Source organism: Dermacentor andersoni, chromosome 5, assembly GCF_023375885.2.
Source record: "Dermacentor andersoni chromosome 5, qqDerAnde1_hic_scaffold, whole genome shotgun sequence".
NCBI classification, from domain to species: domain Eukaryota; kingdom Metazoa; phylum Arthropoda; class Arachnida; order Ixodida; family Ixodidae; genus Dermacentor; species Dermacentor andersoni.
This window is the reverse complement of record NC_092818.1, coordinates 24951265-24972958: the sequence shown is the minus strand read 5'-3', so window position 1 is coordinate 24972958 and position 21694 is coordinate 24951265. Positions and strand designations below refer to the sequence as shown.

Genomic DNA, 21694 nt, shown 5'->3' with positions numbered 1-21694 from the left:
GATGTAGTTCATCCCTCTTACGTAGAACCCGTTATGTTCACGGGCGAGTGCGCATGGATCAAGCAAGCAGTGGAAGCTCATAGCGTGTGTCTGCCGGTAGCAAAAGTGCTTATTGAAGGACCTTTCGGAGCACTTGAGACGGAGGCCGCAGTGTCATCTATGCTGCCCCCCCAGTACCCGTACCTATTTTCGAACAGGTCCGATCACCTCCTGCGCGAGAAGGGGCTTTTGTTTGGTGAGGCTAGCGTTCAGGCCTTAACCAGATCGAAGGTTCGGGAGCTCGCTGCAAAGGCGGTAGTTGCGGGGCCGACGTTGTTGAACGATGAGAAAGGGTCAGAGGCGCAGCAAGCTGGTATTCAGAGCACGCCCGAACGGGATAAAATTGAGCCTGTAGCGTTAAAGGCACCAGATACTGGAGAGGAAATTCCCGATGCGGGAAAGTTAGAACAGCTTCCGGTCGAGCTTCCGGGACTAGGCTCAGTGACGAACAGGAAAGACACCGATCAAGTCATTAGTGACTTAATAAGTAAAGCATCGCTGTCGCCTGAGCAGAAAACCGAACTACACCAGCTCTTACAAGAGTTTCAAGGTCTGTTCTCTGAGAGGCCTGGTAGGACTTCTGTCCTTACTCATGACATAGAACTTACCTCCCCAGAGCCAGTACGATCTAAGGCGTACCGGGTGTCACCCCGCCAGAGCGATATTATGGAGGCTGAGGTAAAGAAAATGCTACAGCTCGGTGTTATTGAAGCGGGTGAGAGTGATTATACCTCCCCTTTGATTTTAGTTGAGGTACCGGGCAAGGAACCTCGTCCTTGCGTCGACTACCGCAGGCTTAATTCCATCACTAAGGATCAAATTTATCCGATCCCTAACATCGAGGAGCGCCTTGAGAGAGTGAGTAGCGCTCAGTTTATTTCCACCCTAGATCTTGTCAGGGGTTATTGGCAGGTTCCACTTACAGAAGAGGCTAGTAGGTATGCGGCGTTCATTTCACCAATGGGGACATTCCGTCCTAAAGTTTTGAGTTTTGGTTTGAAGAACGCGCCATACTGCTTTTCAAGCCTCATGGATAAAGTGTTGCGGGGACAGCAAGAATTCGCTTTACCGTATCTAGACGACGTAGCGATATTCTCCGCATCCTGGCCTGAGCATATGGCGCACTTGCGGGCAGTGCTAACCCGCCTGCGCGATGCGGGCTTGACAGTCAAGGCTCCCAAGTGCCAGTTAGCACAGGCCGAGGTTGTCTACCTCGGACACGTGATTGGTCGGGGTCGACGCCGCCCCTCTGAAATAAAGGTGGCCGCTGTGCGAGACTTCCCGCAACCGCGCACGAAGACCGATATTCGGTCGTTCTTAGGTGTCGCCGGCTACTATCAGAGGTACATCCCCAGGTACTCGGATATCGCGGCTCCCTTGACGGATGCTCTAAGAAAGACAGAGCCGCAAACAGTCGTCTGGGATGAGACGAAGGAAAGAGCTTTTAGCGCCCTAAAGAGCGCCCTAACAAGCCAGCCTGTGCTACGATCGCCCGACTACACAAAAGGGTTCGTTGTTCAGTGTGATGCTAGTGAGCGAGGCATGGGCGTTGTACTGTGCCAACGGGAAAATGGAGAAGTAGAACACCCCGTCCTGTATGCTAGTCGTAAGCTGACGAGTCGTGAGCAGGCGTATAGCGCCACCGAGAAAGAGTGTGCGTGTATCGTGTGGGCCGTTCAGAAATTGTCATGTTACCTAGCTGGCTCGAGGTTTATCATTGAGACGGATCACTGCCCTCTCCAATGGCTGCAGACCATCTCTCCCAAAAATGGTCGCCTCCTGCGCTGGAGCCTCGCTTTGCAACAATATTCCTTTGAGGTGCGTTACAAAAAGGGGAGTCTCAACGGTAACGCCGATGGCTTAAGTCGAAGCCCCTAACGTGGGAATCAGCCTCAAAAATTGCTTGTTACTGATGTTTTTCTTCCTGAGGCAGGATTTTTTTTAACTTATTGCTTTTGTGTAGTGTTTCAAAGTGATGATGTGCTTTCTAGTGCAATTTTTCCGATTTGTGGACGCGTTCTGAGTGCTGCTAAACTACTGTAAGGAACTAGGCAGCAGTATAAAAGGGGAAAGAGCCTGGCAGGGCTTAGTGAGGGTTGTGCCGTGCTTGCTGACTGAGCGGTTGACTTTTGGCGTGGTTCTAACGCTTGCCGGAAACGAGAACAAAAATGTCAACGCTCCCGAAGTCACTTTGCAGTGTCCTGTGTGCACCTGAACGTGAGAACGAGGCCTTCTCTGTGCGCTGCGCTCAAGAAACGCCCAAGGACGCCCAACTTCGGTTATGAGCATCATCGAGCGACATCCCTCCGGACAGCGGATGCAGTCCCCTGACCTTCGGGATCTCCTTCCCCCGGCGGGGCGGTCTGTTACGTTTCGCCTACAACGCGCGGTAATGCCGGCGCGGATGCAACGGACGCCGGGGCTTTGTTCAAAATGGCGGACATTTTGCCCGTTCGACGACGCCGAAACGCCTACCCGCCCAGCGTGTCCAGGCGTGTTTCAGTGCCACGTGTCTTCGTGTGTGCGTGTGTGTGTGTGTGCCCTCGCTTGTCAAAGCGCGGCAGCCGGGGAGCAGAGTTCCCCGAATGAGGAGCCTGGAGGTCTCTCGGCTCAACCGTTCGCGCCGTCGTGTGGGCGGTTGGCGATGCGTCACTACACTCGGTTCAGCAGGTCTCTCGGCTCAACCGCTCGCGCCGTCGTGGGCTCCTGCTGCGCCGTCCCGTGACCTTCATCCCGTGACCTTCATCCCGTGACCTTCCCTTTTGGACCGCGACGCCGAGAGTATAAGAGCAGCTGCCCCCGGACGCCAGGAGAGAGGCTCCGATTTGTACTGTTGAGTTACGTGCTCTCCCGTCTCTCCAATTCGGTCGACCTGACCGGCCGCTCTTTTGCTATGTTAGAATAAACAAGTTGTTCTGTTACCAGTCTTCTCTTGCTTTGCCGGGACCTTCGGATGCTTCCAGTGCCCCAGGCCGCCAGGCCAACGCTACCCTTGGGGCTTGCGACCCATTGGCAATAACGGGCGTCAGCACCGAGACCCCAACAACTCGTGCCAGCGGTGCGATTACAACACTAGCTTCTGCTTCGGCGTAGCGTAGCTCTGGATTCTGGCGGCGACGGCGCTGGGCCTGTGCTCGGGCAGCTCGTTTAGCAGCAGCTGCAGACGAAGGACTTCCACCGGTTGCCTCGCTCATGGCTGAGAAAGAACTGGCTGATAATAAGCTATTCATATAGTCAGACGGATTATACTATTATATAAGCCGTATGTGCGCCTTGGAGAATCCGTCTCGTGCGGAACATTTCGCACCGGCCGCCGCAAACGGAGCGTAGCTTGGCGCAACTGCCTCGCTCATCGGGAGGTCGCCGGAGGCAGCGCGTAGGCGCATAAGAACGTCGCGCGGCGAGGAGATGGCGACGACTGACTGACGCCGCTGACGCTGCTAGCGAGTCAACTGAAGGTGGCTCTGCGTTTCGGCTTGGGGAGCGCGCGCCGTGTTCCGCTGATACCGAGCCGGCGCTTCGGCAAGCAGAGAACACCGTGCGCTCTCGCGCGGTCGCCGCCACGGAGGAGGAAGAGGGGAGGGGTACACGCAGTGGCGAACAACGGCGGCTATGCGTTTCGGCTTGGGCAGGAGCACATCATCGAGACCAGCCGCACCGAGCCGGGGCTCTGATTGCCGCAGCATAGGGGTGGCAAGGCTCGAGTCGTGCGCGAGAGATGGCGCCAGGAGCGCGCGCAGCTACAGAAGCGCGCTGGTCCCTGCTACGGAGCTGGTTACGGCGAGGGACGACGTCGATGCGAAACGCAGGAACGGGCGCCAAATATCTGCACTCTAAAACGCAGCTGTGGGACGGGAACTAACGAGCATACGGTGACCTTTGGCGTTGCTTAAAAACTCGAGATCAATGAGCGGTTTGTCGGGGGTCGCACATAAGTACAGGCATCAAAACGTGCCCTTTCTTTAGTGTACTTTGCTTCTCCCGGTGTGTTTTTGTTTCTTTAATTCGAGGTGGTGGCTGATGGCTTACCCATTTGCCAGTATCGGTGATGCTTAGCGCTGCATGACTGACTCGATCCACTTTTGCCGTCGTCATTCAATAATTGGTACGAAACGCGTCGAAGAGGCTTCGCTCCGGAAGCGTGATTCATGACATGCCCGTTGCAAGAATTGGTTCACCCGTATTTCTCAACATATTACTACTCCTTCGTCTTTCTTCCAGAACAAACAAAGCACAGCGTTTGTTTGCTTGTCCTTTCAACTGTTCGCCTATTTCAAGACGTCCCTGTTACGTTTAGTTTCTGCTGGGTAAAGGCTATTCATAACCCTTAGAAACATCTACGTGTACGCGCAAGTAACCAAACCAAAAAACGTTCATGAGAGCTGGCTTCTCCGCAGTAACGGTGTTTGTGAGGAGAAGCCCTCTTTCTGCGAGTTCATTCGTTTCGTAGGTCATTGCAGCACTGATACATCAGATGACTTGCATCCGCAAAGGAGGTCTGGGCCAACCACACGCTCAGTGATGATGATGATGATGATGATGATGATGATGATGATGATGATGAGGAGGAGGAGGAGGAGGAGGAGGAGGAGGAGGAGGAGGAGGAGGATTGCAGAGCGCGAACAGTGGGGGAAATAAGCCCAGTTTTTCAAACCGTTACCGTGCTTTAGGGTTATGAAGATGCTTTAAATCATGCGTACGACGTGTCTATGCACACCGTATGCGTGCCTTTGTGACGCCTTCTCCATTCACACTGCACTAGTTGCGCATTAAAAGCGATTCGGCATGCATACCTGCCAACTTGCCAACTTTACAGTTTGTAAAAGTCACGAAGAAATCGCAGGATAAACAAGGGACACGACACAAGCCCTATCGCGCTATTGTTCGTCAGTATCGAATGCAAACTACCCCGGCATTCAGTATTCGTAAACTTCCGCGTGAGCAAGAGTGGAGGGGGATATAGCGCGTATTTTTCTTTTTTGAAAGCTTGACCTGAGCATACGTTTGAGACCACCAAATAATGCTGAGCAACAAAATTGTTTCTAGATTGCGGTGACTTTCTCAGCGACTTAGCATTTGCCAATTTCGCCTACTTCAAGAACTTCTCTTTATAAGCTTGCTCTATACATCTTGCATGTTTCACCTTCAAAAAACGTGCTACGGAAGGCACGGAGACTGTTGTGCGATACGTTTTCGCAAAGAGAAATAATCTTTCGTAAAACTTGACGCTGATTTCTTAAAATCGTAAAATGAGTTCAAATTCGTAAAGTAAATTCGTTAAAAAAGGAATTTGGGACGGTTGGTAGGTATTGCATGTCACCTTAAAACACTGTACTACCAGCCGTCTGTTTCAATATGTTGCTCGTATGATCAGCCTATTATTTATTTATTTATTTATTTATTTATTTATTTATTTATTTATTTATTTATTTATTTATTTATTTATTGCGCTGTTTGGCCTCCAGAACCCTTGTGGCGCAAACCTTCAAGCCGAGCTCCGAGAGTGCGCTCTGTGTGGGAAGGCGTCTTCCTCTGTATATCGTTATCGTTGGGCAACGCCATTTGCTGTGGTCGGTGGCATTCACTCCCAGTACTTCTCGATAGGCGTGGTCTGCTTTCTATTTTTTTTTCGTTGCCAGGCAATTCAGCTGTTCCAAGGATCCGGTCGGCTTCGAGAGTTCAGTCTTGTCATCCGAATTTGCTTAAGCAATGTTTTCCAATTTCTGGATTCGGCTGAGTTTTGTCCCTTGGGGTGGGTACGCGTACAAACTGGTAATTTCTTGCGTGAGTTGGCGTATGCGAGGGGGTGCTGAAAAGTTACTGGCTTTGCATCGTAAAAATAGAGTCAAGGTTTTGAAAGTACGCATTTATTCAACATGTTCCCCCTCAGACTGATGCACTTGTTACATCGTTACTTCAGCTTTTCTAATCCATATGAGAAAAACATTTTGTGGTAGGTCGTCAAGCAAGCTCTCAGCAGCTGATGTCTGACATTAACAGTGCCGTCAAAATGGCGACTCTTCAGGTGTTTCTTCAAGTTAGGAAACAGATGGTAGTCAGAAGGCGCCAGGTCGCGTGAATAGGGAGAGGGCGGACCGATTGGAAACCCAGGCTCTTCATTTTGGCAGCCACAGCTTTGCACGAGTGCGAAGGTGCATTGTTCTGCAACAAAATAATCTCTTTGGTCAACTTTCCCCGGCGTTTCTTCTTTACTGGCTCCTTCAACTGCTCCAGGAGGCTGGCGTAGTTCTCTTCGGTTACACTAAAGCCCTGAGGCAAGTAGTCCGCTAAAAGAACAACGTCTTTGTCCCAGAAAATGGACGCCATGACTTTCTTGGCCGATCTCTAGGTGTGGAGCTTTTTCGACCGTGGGGACCCATTGTGACGCCATTCCTTTAAGTGTTCCTTGGTTTCTGGGTTACAAATGTGGAGCCAGGTTTCATCCTCGGTCACTAACACATCCAAAAAAATGCTTTGTATCATCAAAATGGGCCAAAACAGCTCTGGATGCCTCAACTCGTGCCTCTTTCTGTTCGCTGTTCAAACATTTTGGCACCCATTTCGCTGAAAGCTTGCGCATTTGTGAGATATTGGTACTAGTGAAACCAACGCGCTCCCGGGTGATGTCGAGTGACTGGGATGTTGTTTTGGCGGATATTCGCCTATCCCCAAGAATCAGGTTATGGGCAGCATCGCTTGTTGCCGTATCTGTTGACGTTGTGTGGTGCCCAATTCGGGGTTCATCTTGAGTGGTAAAATGCCCAGTCTTGATATGAGAAATCCAGGTTTTTAGTGTGCCGTAAGAAAGACACTTCTCCCCTAATGTTTCTGACATCTCAGTGTGAGTGTGCTTTGCAGACTTTCCCAGAAGAAACAAGAAGCTCATTATGCCCCATAATTCCAGAGACGCGAAACTAGCTTCTGCCTCTGCCATCTCAGGTTCTATGTGAAACTGAAGTAGTTATGAAGATCAGGCACATCTCATATTTTGACCATTGCTTAGCGAGATATGAAGCTTTTATATGGTGCCAAGTTTATATTTTAATTCTACGTGCAAGTTGGCGTAGCCAGGAACTTTTCAGCACCTCCTCGTATGTCGTAATGGGCCGCTATTACTTATACTGTGGGCTGATGTATTACAGCGTGTGCGGCCGACGACAAACATAATGGCTTTCCATCGAATACCTGCATTGCTGCGCGTGAATATGAGGCGCGCTGACTGCCCTTGTCCCTGCTGCTTTTCAACTCGTGCTTACGCCTACTCAAAGCACTCCAGAAGGCATTATGGCAAGGCCCAGGAAGCTGCCGTTGAAAAGGTCTTACAATTAAAGTAGCGCGTTTCCAGTTTACGGGCAAACAATAGAAAGTTTGATTTTGTCGAGCACGCCTCTGAGCGACGCGCGCGCACAATCGCCGACCCTAAATTGTCCATCGCCAGCAGCGATTATCGCTTTAGTGATTTGCAACAATTTCACTCTTCGCTCTGGCCTCCGGTATATGCCATTCTATATATGCTTAGGCATTCTTAATACCATGTGGTATTGAATGCACCTCGTGGGGGCATCAATAAAAAAGTCGCAGTTTCGCTTGAAACAAGAAGCATTGATTGCGATAGCAAATTATTAGGCAGCTACGCACGGTAAGGTTAGTAGTTTTATCAGCTGCGTAAACTGCTGTAAACATTCGCTTACTAACTAAATTAACAACTACGGTTTCGTGCGCGCTCAGGCAACCCTGAACACATCTCTCTGGATGACGGCGAGCACTCGCTTTCAGCACGCTGACTCGATGAAGAGCGGCAACAGCTGCGAGCGAATCACCCTTCGTGCTGCCTCTCGCTTCGACGCGAACTAGGCGCGCGAGAACGCAGCGCGCACGAAGCCATCCGCTATCCCGCGTCGGCTGGCCTACGAACCAACCCACCGCAGATTACCTCTAAGATAGGATGCGTGCAGCCGCGCCCCGGAGTAACAGCGGCAACCTGCGCTACACTATCCCCCTGCCCCCTTCTAGCGCGATCACATCTCACCGCCCCCCCCCCTTTCCCTTGCGCGCGCAAAAAGTCGGCGCGCACCAACCCCGCATTCCTCCATCCCTCCTCGCCTTCCTCCCATGCACGCGCGAGAAGACGCCGCCGCATCAAGCCCCCATCCTTCTTAGCTCACCCTTCACATGCTTCTCCTCACACGTGCAGCCTACGGCGCGCGACCGCGGGTGCGCTTCCCAGTTGTGCGTTCCTTATTTTCTACTAACCTTGTGCATCACCGTGCCTGTCACTGCGCCACAGAACGATGGCGCGATCTTGTCGCACTTGGACTAGACAGAAATTCACGGTGAAGCCGACGACGACGGTGGAAATTCGCCTGCAATTTCCTTATGGGTGCTATCGCAATAGAACGTGTAAGAAACAACATAGTGTCTTGACTGAGAGAGAGAAACAAATGCATTAATGCGAGTAACATTCTTCTGTAACTACACCCACCTTGCGGTGTGTATGTGTGAATGTCTTTATCGAACTTCTTCCATGCTAACTTGGGTCCCTGCGTGAGCGTCACTGGGTATGTGTCTCTTCGACAAAACTTTTTCACGCCATCTTAGGTCCCGGTTACGTGACACTGAGTATGTGGCGCTCTTCAATGAAATTTCAAAAAATCCTTTAAAATTTGTTCGGTACTGGGCTGAATCGAACCCGCGTCGCGTGGGCTCCTCAAGCCAGACGGTGCAGCCTGTCAAGAGGCAACGGCGAGAGAGGAGCCCGGTTGCAGCAAGTACACGCCTCGTGCATGACGCGTTTCGGCGGTGGCTATATGCTGTGTCGCTACATTGCTTCAATGCTTGTCGCATTGACGTCGACAGTCATCCTGAAATTACGTCTGCCGCAATTTTTATAAAATGACTCATCTATACCCTAAATTATATGTGAGTGATGTGTGCCGCGTGTGCCAGCGGGAGAGGGCCACCCTGACGCACATGCTATGGGACTGCACCAAGTTCCCCAATGAGGCTTCGACAAGTACAACGATTCCGCCGCGACTCGCGGCTGCGGCGGAATGCTACGACCACGAAAGCCAAACCTGGGCCGTCCAGCAGGTCTCGGCGGCTCTTGAAAGACAAAGGCCGAGCGAAACCGACGGAACGTTGCCCCTCAGGGCGACCGACCGCGGGAGTAACACGCGCTGGAGTTGAGTAGAGACCACCCGCTGTGAAGACGTCAGGGCCCGGGTCACGGCGCCATTTAGTCATGGTGTCGTTCTGCAGGCGACTACATGAAGTTGTCTCTCTCTCTCTCTCTCTATATATATATATATATATATGTATATATATATATATATATATATATATATATATATAAAAAGTCGGAGAAGTCAGCCTGAGCTTGTGCGTTCTAATCTGCTACTGTATGGTGCGGAAGGTGAAAATGGGAACGAAAGAGGGATGGAGGATTATGTTGACTGTCGTGGAACCAGTTCGCGGTTATCCATGGTTGGTTTATTTTTTCAACGCAGTTTTCTGTACCTTGAGTTCTTTTTTTTTATCTAATAGGCTGTTTGCTGAACGACACGTGCCTCATTGACTCCCTGATGCCCTAACTGTTAAGTAAATATTCATATCGATATATTAAATAATGCTATTTGCCTTTAACATTTTCGTTACTACTACTACTACTACTACTACTATTACTACTACTGCTACTACTACTACTACTACTACTACTACTACTACTACTACTACTACTACTACTACTACTACTACTACTGCTGCTGCTGCTGCTGCTGCGGTTATTTCTTTTCTTCTCGGGTTCTACCACCCGCTTCTTGGCCAACCACCTGTCAGGGATACGTGCCAACGTTTCTAATCACCATCATCATCACCATGGTGCGTATGTTCCACATTTACTGAGGTCATCATCATCGCCGTCGAGGAAAAGAGGGCGAAGCAGCCGCACGTCATCGAATAAGTAGCACTTTAAAAGATTAGGTGAACGTTTCAGCACGCAATTCTTGGCCAATCCCCCAGCGTGGGTATGAGCCATAACATGAGGCCATCATCATCATCATCAAGGGCGTGCCAGCGCGCTCGCGTCGCATTCGCACGAGACGAAGCATCGAAGCCTCGACAGAAGCAGCAATAACTATGCTCGTTCGAGCCCGCGAGTCCCGGTCCAGCGCTGCGAGGGCTGAAGACGCTGCCGAACAGGCGGCGTCTGTTTCCCGCGGACTTCAAGTTCGTACGACGTCCGAATGTCGCACTGCTGCGATCCAGGGCCGCAGTGTGGCCGCCGAATGCGTTGCTCGCGCTACGACCGAGGCGCCGCGACCCGAGGCGCCGCGACCCGAGGCGCCGCGACCCGCGGTCGCGGTAGCGGCTGCGCCCGACGGCGTTGGTGGTGGTGGCGGCGGCGGCGGCGTCGGCGGCGGCGGCACTCCGGCCACGGGTCTCCTGCTGGTGCCGGGCTCCCAGCGCTGGGAGGGTCTCCGCTACCTCGTCTACTGGGGCCTCGTATCGGGACTGCTGGTGCTCGTGCTGGGCCTGGTGGGCTTCATCAGCTTGCCGGCCGTGCGGTGGGCGCCCTGGGAGTGGGGCTTCGGAGGCGCCGGATCGGCATCCGACTCCGCGGCCGAAGGCGGTGACCCCGCGGCTAGAGTCGTCCCTCGCGGAGGCCCCCCGCTGGTGCAGCAGGCCCGGAGGGCGGCTCCGCGGAGGCTCAAGCTGCAGGACGCACCCAGGGTACACGCGACGTTCGGGGCTCGGCGCGTGCCAGGCGCGCGTGTGGGCGCAGGGGGGCGAAGGTTTGGGGGTCGATGCCTTGGAAACGCGCGGAAGACAGCCTCTGGTCTTCAGTCCCCTCACAGCCGTTTCGTAGTGTGATATTATTATTATTATTATTATTATTATTATTATTATTATTATTATTATTATTATTATTATTATTATTATTATTATTATTATTCTGATGATGAAAGCAAGACACGCGAGTCCGTGCACAGTCGACCGTGTAACACGTGTGCGCGCGCTCGCCAGGACGGCGGAGCGGAGCGTGGTACGGAGGCGTGCTCGACCCCGGCGTGCGCCGAGCAGGCGTCCCGCATCCAGGCCGAGCTGGAGTACTCGGTGGACCCGTGCGTGGACTTCTACCACTTCGTGTGCTCGCGCTGGATCCAGCGGCACCCACGCGGTGGCTCCGTCGACCAGCTCCAGCTGGAGTCCTACTCGAGCCGCCTGGCCGACCTGCTCGAGAGGCCCTCGGAGCACGTGCCCGAGATGCAGCGCTTCTTCGCAAACTGCCTCCGGCCGCAGGAGAACCTGTTCTCGGAGATTCGCGCCACCTTCTTCTACCTGCTCGGATTCCAGGTATACGAGGGTTCGCGCTGTCTGTATACCGTGGACGTGAGCAGATGTACGCTGGGGACAGTGTCAAGTCTGCTGCAACAGTCTGCTGCAACAGTCTGTTGCAACACAAGTCCACAGATGACTCGGCACGTTGTAACGGATGCCAAGATACTTACTCCGGGAGAGCTGCAGGGAAGGCCCGCCTGCCGGAAGAGCCGGGGTTCGATGCAGATGGGAGCGCTAACTGGTCGGTGGTCGAGATAAGCAAAATACGTTTAAAGTTCTGGTGGAAAAGAAAAGCAGGGTAGAAACGGAGCCGTGTCGTTACGACCATATGTATGTACATTTCAAATTTTAATGAAGAGAGATATAATAAATGCTTGACTGCAATAGATGCAAAAGTTGGTTACCGTTGTAGGCTAGGCGGTTACTTGTCGTCGCCCCGCTTCAAATGGGATTGGTTCTAGAAATCGTCGCCAATTCGAACTATTGGCCGTCACGAGCACCACGAGTAGGGCCCTGGAAAGCTCCAACGCGGCCACTCGAATACATCGTTACACTGTTCAGAAGGATTATCTAGCGAGCGTGGTTAATCCAACATGGCGGATGGAGCAGACGACGAAACGAGGGATCCGTAAACGTGACGGGTGCGTTTTATTGCGATAGCAATTACATGGGCACTCCAAGCGGATTTCTGCCTTCGGCGTCGCCGTCGCCGTGAGGTTCCGTATGAGTGAAAGCGTGTAAGGGTGAGCGGGCGAACGCGGTTCAATCTCGCGTGCGCAAGCTAGGAACGCCGCCCGGATGCGTGCCATCTCCTGTGGCACGCGAGGCAAGGGGGGGGGGGGGTGAGACGAGGGAAAAGGGGCGTTCTGCGGCTGCTATGGTACCTCGATGTCCTCCTCGCCCGCCGCTCCGTACAGAGTGGACACAAGCGCGACGTCTACTACGGCGTTGGCCACGCGAATCGCGGACGCCGTAGGGACGCGTTGCCTGCGCTCGTGTCTTGAAAGCGGTTTGCGACGTGGCCGAAGTGCGCGCCCGCGCGGGCCTCATCTTCAAAGCGATCTCCGATGTTTGCAGAGTGCGCGTAGTGCCTGTAGCTTAGTATGCGCTGTGCTTTCGACGTTTCGTACGCGTTGAAGTGACATATGCAAGGAGTTCAATTGGCTCGCGCCTGCTGCCGCGATTCCTAACTCCAGCGTTTTCACAGACAGTTTCCGCTGTCATCAAGCCATGTGTGTTCATGTTTACCTGTGCAGGCGTGACACCGGGCTGGTTAATTTAGTTAAAACACGTTGACGGGCTAGTTGGTTTGAATCCATAATAAAATGTTTAAGCGCGACTGAACAAGGACATAGAAGAAGCAGACACACAGACAGCGCTGTCTCCGTCTGTCTGATTCTTTCTACGTCCTCATTGAGTCTCGTTTACGCATTCTATAATTGTTAATTTAGTTAGTAAGCGAATGTTTGCAAGTTTATACGGCCGATAAAACTGCTATCCTTACTTCGTAAATCTATCTGCTAATTTTCTATCGCAATCGGTGCTTCGCCTTTCCGGCGGTACAGCGAATTTTTCTCTCATTCCGTCGTCTGCGCCCTCGGCACGTGTCGAACGAAAACCAACTAGCCCAGCTTCAAACTCTCGTGACTAACTTGCCGGCAGCTCAGGAAGTGCATGTGGACCGGCTGTGCCCGATTAAGCGGCCCGCTTAACTCGACCGGCGCGTGCGACAGGACTGGCCGTACCTGAGCTCCGCGGCGTCGTTCCTGCCACCGGACGAGGTGTCCTCCAAGATCGGCGCCGTGTTTCGCGAGCTGGGCGTCGAGTCGCTCTTCCGATTCACAGTGGCGCCGGACCCGGACAAGCCGCGGCTGCGCTACTGGGCGCTCGACGAACCCCGGCTGCTGTCCACCGGCGAAGGCGACGCCGCCTGGATGGACGGAGCCTTCAAGGCAAGGCTGACGCCACGCGCCGCGTCGAGACGCGTCTGAACCATCGCGGGCGTCGTTAACTCCGCGCTCTTGTCTTTTTGCCACGACGCGGCTTGAAAATGGGCGACTTCGTGCGCTCTCTAAGTTGATAAAAAGACCGCGTTTTTCACGTTTTGTTTGGCAATTGTCGCTCCCTACCTGAAATAATGTTAACCGTCGCGCAAGTTTAGATCTATTACTTTTTTTTAATGATCTGAGTCAGCATCGACGTCAGTAATGTTTACAGGGGCCACATACGCGTGCGTTTTCGTCGCTATAACAATGCATTCGGCGTGGTGGTTGCGTATTGTTGGCCCCTGAAAATTCTACTCAGATTGATGTCAAAGTTCAGCCTGGCGGCAGGTATTCGATATCCGAAATAGATCGGATACAACACAATTGAACAGAGAGTTAGACCTGCACATAAACGGAAAATGTGCATCTTTACGAATCATTATTGTGATTAAAGTGCGCGCATTTTTAAATATTTACAGCACTAAAAGACGTAAACACACACAAGAAAAGTTGCACAGGACGGACGCCGAATATCAACTAATGCTCAACATTTACATTCACCACGCGTCCAGTGTTTTTAATGGCTCTTGCCGTTTCTACAGCGCTATAAATATCTCAAAGTATTCAGACCAGCTAGACTACCTTTCTGCATTTACGGAAGTGTGCGAACGAAAGGCTCGCGCTTCACTGGAGGCAAATAATAATAATAATAATAATAACAATAATAATAATAATAATAATAATAATAATAATAATAATAATAATAATAATAATAATAATAATAGTGCCTATTTATAGTTATGGCGAGAAAGACACTTCCAGCCTGCACCACATGGCAAAGAACTTACTCTAGGCAAGACAAAGTATTACATGCCATCGGTTTGCTGTTCTTAGCCGTTTTTTACCTTCTGGGCCTCTCCTTAATTAAAACTAAATTATGAGGTTTTACGTGCGAAAACCACTTTCTGATTATGAGGCACGCCGCAGTGGAGGACTCCGGCAATTTCGACATCCCGGGGATCTTTAACGTGCACCTAAATCTAAGTACACGGGTGTTTTGCATTTCGCCTCCATCGAAATGCGGCCGCCGTGGGCGGGATTCGATCCTGCGACCTCGTGCTCAGCAGCCCAACACCATGGGCCTCTCCTTGAGTGAATAGGGAAATTACCAGTACGCATTTTTCGGGTGCCTGTTCTCGGAGTGCGTGACGTAGTTTGGTCATCGAAACGTTTTCCTGTGCCACTGCCGGGTGATCGCTGTGCGTCCATCGTGCACAGCCCGTTCCGTCTAGTTGAGCTGTAAGAACCGCGAGGCGTTAAAGATGGGACTCGTCGCCCAAATTGCAAACTTCGGTGACGAGCGCGCCCTCCTTGCGTCCCAACCCAAAAGGCGCTGCTGGACTTCTACGGCAAGTTCTCGGACACCAACGTGTCTCGGCTGGAGCGCGAGCTGAGCGCGCTGATGGAGCGGCCCGAGCTCGAACCCCTGGCGCTGTCTCGGTGCAAGACCATGGCCCTGGTCGACCTGCCGGCCATCGACTACCTGCGATGGGCGCCTATGCTGCGGAGCGCCTTTGGCACCGACGACATCTTCCCACAGGTTGCACTCTTCACCGCGCGCGAGTTTACTCTTTACACCGTTTTTAAAGCGAAGCTCTTTCATTCCTTCATAGTGCCTTTTTCCGGGATTCGTCGTCGTGTGCACGCCGGATATATATATATATATATATATATATATATATATCGTCTCCGTGCTACACACACACACACACACCTCTCATCAACATACTCTTCCCGCGACAAGCATTGTACGTCCTTGTGATACAGACAGCTACGGGCCCCATATTTTTTTTGTCTTCATCGTCACTACAACGTGGCAATATACAGAAAAAAGGTGGCGTAGTTGATTGCGTGATTTATTTATCACGTTCGGCGTGATCGATCGTGATCGATCGATTGGGTTGTGCCCCCTCAAAGCAGCGCAGCAGCTCTAGAAGACGCTTTATAATGGTGCGGAGGTGTCCGCATTTATACCGGTTGCGATTTGGTACTAACTCGCGACGCACCTCGGAAACGTGCTCGTGAAAGTTGGCTTCTCCTTTGTATGAGCTATTTAGTGGCGAAGACCGCTTTAACGACCGCTGAATGTTGCCATTTCGCCCGTATAACCGAGATTATTTCCGTCAATACGGAAGACTTTTTTTTTTTTTTTTACGAAGTGCCCGCGTGCCGCGTTTTAATGCTGGTTCATTCGATTGCGAGAGGGCGTTCAAGTGATTGCTCCGCCGCGGCAACGGATTAGCCTTCAACGCCGAGAGGATCTGATGCCCCGCGATGCAACGGCGCCGCTGATTGTGACCAGAATTGCGATTTGCGCTCGTTGGTTCAACAGATCAAGGCGAGTGTCTTTAGGGCAAGCACCACGAGGACACGGCACATAGGGCACGCCGCGTGTCCCCTTCCTGTGCCTCGATGTGTTCTTGTCGTCGTTTCTTTTTTTTTTTTTTTCGTTTTGAGGCTCGCGTTGACTGTTTGCCACGTCCAGCACCCGGCAGTTGTGCGACAAATCTGGCATCGTAGTGTTGTCAAAAGGCGTGTCTCAGACATAATTACGCTCGGCTGTCATCTTGGAACGCATTGCCTCCAGCTTATGGCCGTCAAATCTCGGGTTTCAAACTGTTGCCAATCGGCCGCATTCTGCGTTCGCTCTCGACATCAGCACGCGCAGTACTGCAAGTGACTCGACGCACAACTACTATTTTGACGTCGCTGTTTTTTCAGATATGCAGAAACCCTCGCTTTTATGGGCGACCACATCGCGCAAATTTTTCGTGTCAGACTCTGTTCCGAGAAGGGAGCTTATCGCGTGCCCGGTCGCGGATTTTCTTGCTCGTTCAGATTCGGCGATGGTGTCGTCGTTACTCTAATACGGGTAGCTGTTTTCCCGCGTTCGTGTATTGCGATGAATGCGCGCCACAGTGCCTGCCGTAGGGCTTTCGGTAAGCCCTCGGCCCCACAGCAGCCCGAGCTCACGTTGGGCCCGAGTCGTAAAAGTTTATGGCCGGCAGGGACGCATTCCCGGATAAACACTCGATCGCAGCTTGCGCCTGTCTTTTACGACAAGCGGCTCTGGGACACGCAATCTTATTATATACTAGGTTGCATTACGGCTAGAGTTGCACCCACGTAGTACTTTGCGTTCTCCTTTCCGTCGCTAGTTGCATGGGCCTTAGTTCCTTCCCCAGTTTTTTTTTTTTCTTGTGTGTGTAACGTTGAGATTACACGTACCTATGGATTAGAGAGCAAATGAGTGCAGCCGGTACTGCAGCTTAAAGTAAAAATAAAAATAAAATGTGGTTTGGCGTAATTTGTAATGCGTAGAGCAGATAACCGATGGTCTAATAAATTACGAGTAAGAGAACGGGTGACAAGGAAATAGAAACGCTGTCAGGGACGGCAGAGAATTAGGTGGTGCGATGAGGTTAGTAAGCTTTAACAGGCATAGGATGAAGGGACTTACGGTGGTAGCAAGGGAGCCGACGGAGAGAGAGATGCCAAGGGTGAGCCTGCCTGCTTCACTAAAGTATCGCATGAGTGAGAGAAAGATAAGGATCGAGAGGAAAGTGTTTGGCGCGTATAAAGAAAGAAGTGGAGAAAAATTTATACGAAGGTTGATCATGGTAGAAAATGGAAGGTAAAATGTGGATAGGGAAAGTGAAAGGTTGGAATTTGAGGGTAGCGGACGGGCCTGAGTGCAGGACTCATTAAATTCACAAACGAGCAAATGTTTTCTTCTCACCCGACCCCCACCCACTTTTTTTTCACGTTGAAGTCACTTGACGCGAGACTCATTCAGGGAGTCATTCGTCCCGCTGCAGACGTAAATTATGCTTACGATGAATACACCACCTCTTACATCGAACTGCGTGTTAGTTTCTGTTTCGGTGAAAGGCGCGGCTATGCACCCGCCTTAGAGTGAAGGCCATACTGACCCATGCGACGACGCAATCTTCCGATGGCAAGTGCGGTTGAACGCCAGCCGTAGGACAGAGGGCCTGTGCGTGATCCAGCACTGAGCTGCGTTTGTCACGTTGATCACGTGACATCTTCTGACAACAGGTAGTGCGAGCTCAAGTCCTTCTGAACCAGGATGCCGCCCGTAAAGATACACTGGGAAGTGAATTGCAGAAAGTACAAGGTTCGTGTATTCCTTGCAGAATAGCGGAATAATATCCAAGCCTAGTGTCACAGTGCGGGATGGATAAAAAATTACTGCTTTTCTACTAGTAAACAGTTCTAGTATAAATAACGCTTCTGCGACAGCACAATGGCCGCTCTTTCCGAGAGTGGAGGCCTGGTATAAGACGGAAAGGTTTCAAGAACTGAATATTAGTGGTGACACCGGCTTAGTGTTCCCGCACCATCTCACCGTGACGTCTTGAATTTGTGACAGCGCCTACCTCAAATTTTTACAGCAATGTTAAGGAACCGTTGCATAGTCAGCGCTTCCTTAACCTATAACCTTTGCTGTGCAGAATCTGCGTAAGACTAGAAATGCATACTTCGAAATTCGCGTCGTCAGACTGACGTATTGGCGCTAATGTTTCGGCTCGGTATTCAGGTAAGGAAATGTGGTTCGTTAGGGAGTTCTGGATTTTGCGCACTCAAAGATTGGGGACGCAATGCGCCGGGTTTGCAAAATGAATGTAAATATTTGTACAAAAGAAGCAAAAGGGCTACAACGGAACGATCGTGGCGCCTTGGGTGCGCAAAGATCCCTTTGGGTATACCCAAAGCCGTTTGTGTGCGCAAAATCTAATTCTCTTCCTCTTGACAAACAGCCCATAGCACAATCGAGTCGATATCTCCCACGAATACGCAACTCGAACACCATGGCGTGCGATAGCGCGCACATTTCTCGCGTGCGACTGGACGCGTCCGCCGGTGGCGACGTCCCAGGACCTGATCAAGCTCGCGTGCCCCGGATACGTGCTGGGCCTGTTCAACCGGGGCTCCCTGCCGCGCGTCACCGACCTGCTCAACTACGTGCTGTTCCGCATCGTGGCCGCGCTCAGCCCGTTCATGGCCAACGCGACGCTGCGCGACGCCACGTCGCGCGCATACGCCGCTCCCGGCTCGGCGGCCCCGCTGACGCCCCGGCAGCTGTGCGTGCGCCTGCTTGACCGCTTCGAACCCGCGGTGCCCATGTACCTGGCGGCCAACATGTCGCTCGCCTACCTGGGCGCCGAGGGGGACGTCCAGGACCTGCTCGAGGGACATCTGCAGGCACGTGATGCGCCGTGTGTACGGGCCTTTTTCTCGTGGCACGGGAGACGCCCACCTTTCGGTCGGTGGCAGCTGCGCATATGTTTTATCCCTGAAGCTTGTTCGCTCGGCACGTGCATAGCCCAGTCCATTAGCGAGCATGGGATCGCCTGTCGAACTTCTCTTGTAAAGCACTAACGATTAATCAATCGTCAGTGCTTCACAAGGAGTTCGGCGGGCCCAGATGTGTAGAGAACGCGACTCCGAGGGCCATGGATTTCCTGGGCGTAACTTTACAGACCACAGGCGTCTCCTTGTGCCACGTCCTCTACTGTGGCGCTCGGTACCGTTGATATATGCTGCGCCGTTATCGCGAGCACTTCACACATTGCGCTGAACACCTGTTGGTCGAAGACCTTGCCCTGAAGAGGTACTGCATGGAGTTACGCTTCTGCGTGTGACGTAGGTTTTCGAAAGGCCTCAAACCGCTGCATCTGGGATTTCGCGTTGCGAAGTGGGCTCGCCATCTGCTGCCTCGCACAGTTCTGCGCGTATTTACGTCAGGTGTCCAAGAGCGAGGATCAGTTCGGAACCGAGGAAAACCACCCGTTACATTCAGCTTGAGAGCTCTGTCGCGCTATAGCGCGACGACCGTGCGTCGCCCATCCTGAGCGCGGCGCGGTTGCCGCTGGCATTCACCAGGTGGTCTTCGAGAAGTACGTGGACGAGTTCTTCAAGTCTACGGGCGAGTTTCGGACGTCGGCGCTGCAGGCGCTGCGCGACATGGGCTGGGACCTGGTGCGGCCGTCGGCCATCGAGGATGAGTCGTTCCGGCGCCAGTACCTGGATGGCCTGTACACCAACATGCCCATGTCGCCGCTGGCCTACTTCTACTACTTCTGGCTCAAGAAGTCCGTGTCACGCCAGCGCCGCGGATTCGGCGCGTCGCCCACGTCGGGCAGCGGCGGCGAGCAGCTGTGGAGCGGCTGGTCGGGCGGCTTCCTGTCCACCTACCCGCGACTGGCGCCGCCCTTCCGCCGGCTCGAGATCCCGCTGCCGGTGTTCAACATGGCGCTCGGCGACGACCCCTCCGTGCGGCACCTGCAGATACCGCGCGTGGCCCCCCGCGTCTACGCCGCCCTGCTGCGCTTTCTCTACCACAGTGCCCTCAACGCCAACGGCAACAACAACCTGACCGAGGCGACCGAGGACGCGACCGCCATGTTCCAGCGGGTGCGCGCCTGCGTCGAGGAGCAGTACGCGCCGCTCAGGTCGCCCTCCTCCTCGCCTTCCGCCTCGACGAGCGGCGCCGAAGCCGACGCGGGCCCCGCGGCTTCGTCGTCGGTGCAGGACATGCTGGACGTCCTGTCCGTGGTGCCGGCGTTCGAGGCGTACCGCGCGTACCTGACCGCCGACTTCCGGTTGCAGACGGCTGCCGACCTGAACAGTCGACAGCTGTTCTTCGTCTACTACGCGGCGTCGCACTGCGCAGACGAGACGGTGGCGCCGCGGCGCGGTCGCAGCCCGGCGAGGCTCCGGGTGAACGGACCTCTGCGAAACATGCCCGAATTCGCGGACGCCTTCAAGTGCCCCGTCGGTTCGTTCATGAACCCGACCAAAGTGTGTGCCCTGTGAAACGCGGCGCCGGGCGAGACTGTCTTTGCCGCGTTTGGCTTTTTGCGTGTATGTGCGAGTCATTGCGCTTTCTTTTTTCTGTTAGTTTGTTTCGACGAGTGTCTACGTGAAAATTTCGTGCATTAATACACCGTGTTCTAAGAAGACTGAATGTTTCTGTTTTTCCCTCTTCGTGTATTATGTTTCGGATGCTTCTCGGCGCTCATTTCGCAGGTGGTTCTTTCGATTGCGCTGAAACTGAAACTGCCGAATTCGCGCGTTTTGATGATGCCATGTGTTCGGAATGTGTGCCGTCAAGAGCGAGGAGGAGATACTTCGAGCAGGAAGCTGGACTTGTTTCCAGATTAGTTTTCTTCTTTGCTTCCTTCTCCCAGTTCCGCCCCGCTTTCGCCCTCCGTAAACTGTCGCGCTTCCTTTCGCCGGGTTTCCGGAAATTGTTTCCCTGCCACGTTCCGGCCGCGAGAACCCAGCTGACTGAGGTGCATTATCCTTGGTGTGTTTTTTCATGAAGATGCGAACATTGTTCGGGTGTATTCGGCTTTTCGCAGCGACGGGCTTTGCGCGAGCGCGCGCGCAAAATGAGGTTTCTTGACAACAGAACGTGTCCGATCGGTTGTGTTGAAGTGACGCATTCATGCACCATGTTAACTTCGCATAGATGGGCCGACTCGTCGCTTATGGTCGGGCGCTCCATCTCCTGCGACGCATACTGCATTTACTGTTGCTAGACGATGCATATTGGGAACGGCCCTCCTATAGTGTTCATTGTTCGTATTGTTCGCTAAATAAAGCGCCTGCGTTTTCTATTGCCGGGCATTTCGTCCGGGCCTGTAAAAGACGCTAAACCAGATTAAAACTAACGTTCTTTCGAAAATGCGTTTTGGTTAATGTCGCTGCAATAAACTGCATTATTCAAAGAGGAAATAAAGGCAAACTTTGCATAATGGCTCAGTAGATGTTCATCTTTGTATCCTTTAGAATACAATGTATTCTCTCTGCAGGCCCTGCCTTTTATTTTTTCCATCTGTTCTTTTTTTCTTTCTGCGGGCTCTGCAGTTCTTTGCAGTCCCTGTATTCTCGCTGCTACATAGGTGCGTCGGCTCCTGCTCGCTGCCGTTGCAGCTTTCGTCTACCAGTGACGTGGTATAGCCGAGACCTGCGATATCTCCTTTTGCCGGCGAGAACAGTGGCTGCTCTGAGAATACGGGCGCGCGGGTTATTTTTATACTGTTCTAGCCTTTATATAGTCTGTTACAGGAGTTGGGACATTGTGCGAGGTCACATGCGTAATTTCTGCTCACAATTGAGATTCAACAAGACAAGCAAAAGAAATTTGACTCGCCATCCCTGCCCTGCGAAAGTGGATGTCCAGCGAAGCCATTACAAAGCCACCACTACGACCGCTGAGGGGGGTATGCAGTGCTTTATTGGTG

General features: G+C 52.5%; 3 protein-coding genes across 3 annotated transcripts in view; all 3 read left to right on the top strand.

The window, feature by feature from the left end:
* LOC126529975 (LHFPL tetraspan subfamily member 2a protein) overlaps positions 1-21694 on the top strand; it is a 200160-nt gene that overhangs the window by 126077 nt on the left and 52389 nt on the right. The window lies entirely within an intron of this gene.
* On the top strand, positions 14396-18953 carry LOC126529879 (uncharacterized). The gene is made up of 2 exons (XM_050177340.2): positions 14396-14961; positions 18321-18953. The coding sequence occupies exons 1-2, from the start codon at positions 14824-14826 to the stop codon at positions 18822-18824; spliced, it is 642 nt and encodes a 213-aa protein (XP_050033297.2). The 5' UTR covers positions 14396-14823; the 3' UTR covers positions 18825-18953.
* Positions 18899-21656, top strand: LOC129384615 (uncharacterized). The gene is made up of 2 exons (XM_055070211.2): positions 18899-18913; positions 19329-21656. Exons 1-2 carry the CDS (start codon positions 18899-18901, stop codon positions 20259-20261), a joined length of 948 nt encoding a protein of 315 aa, XP_054926186.1. The 3' UTR covers positions 20262-21656.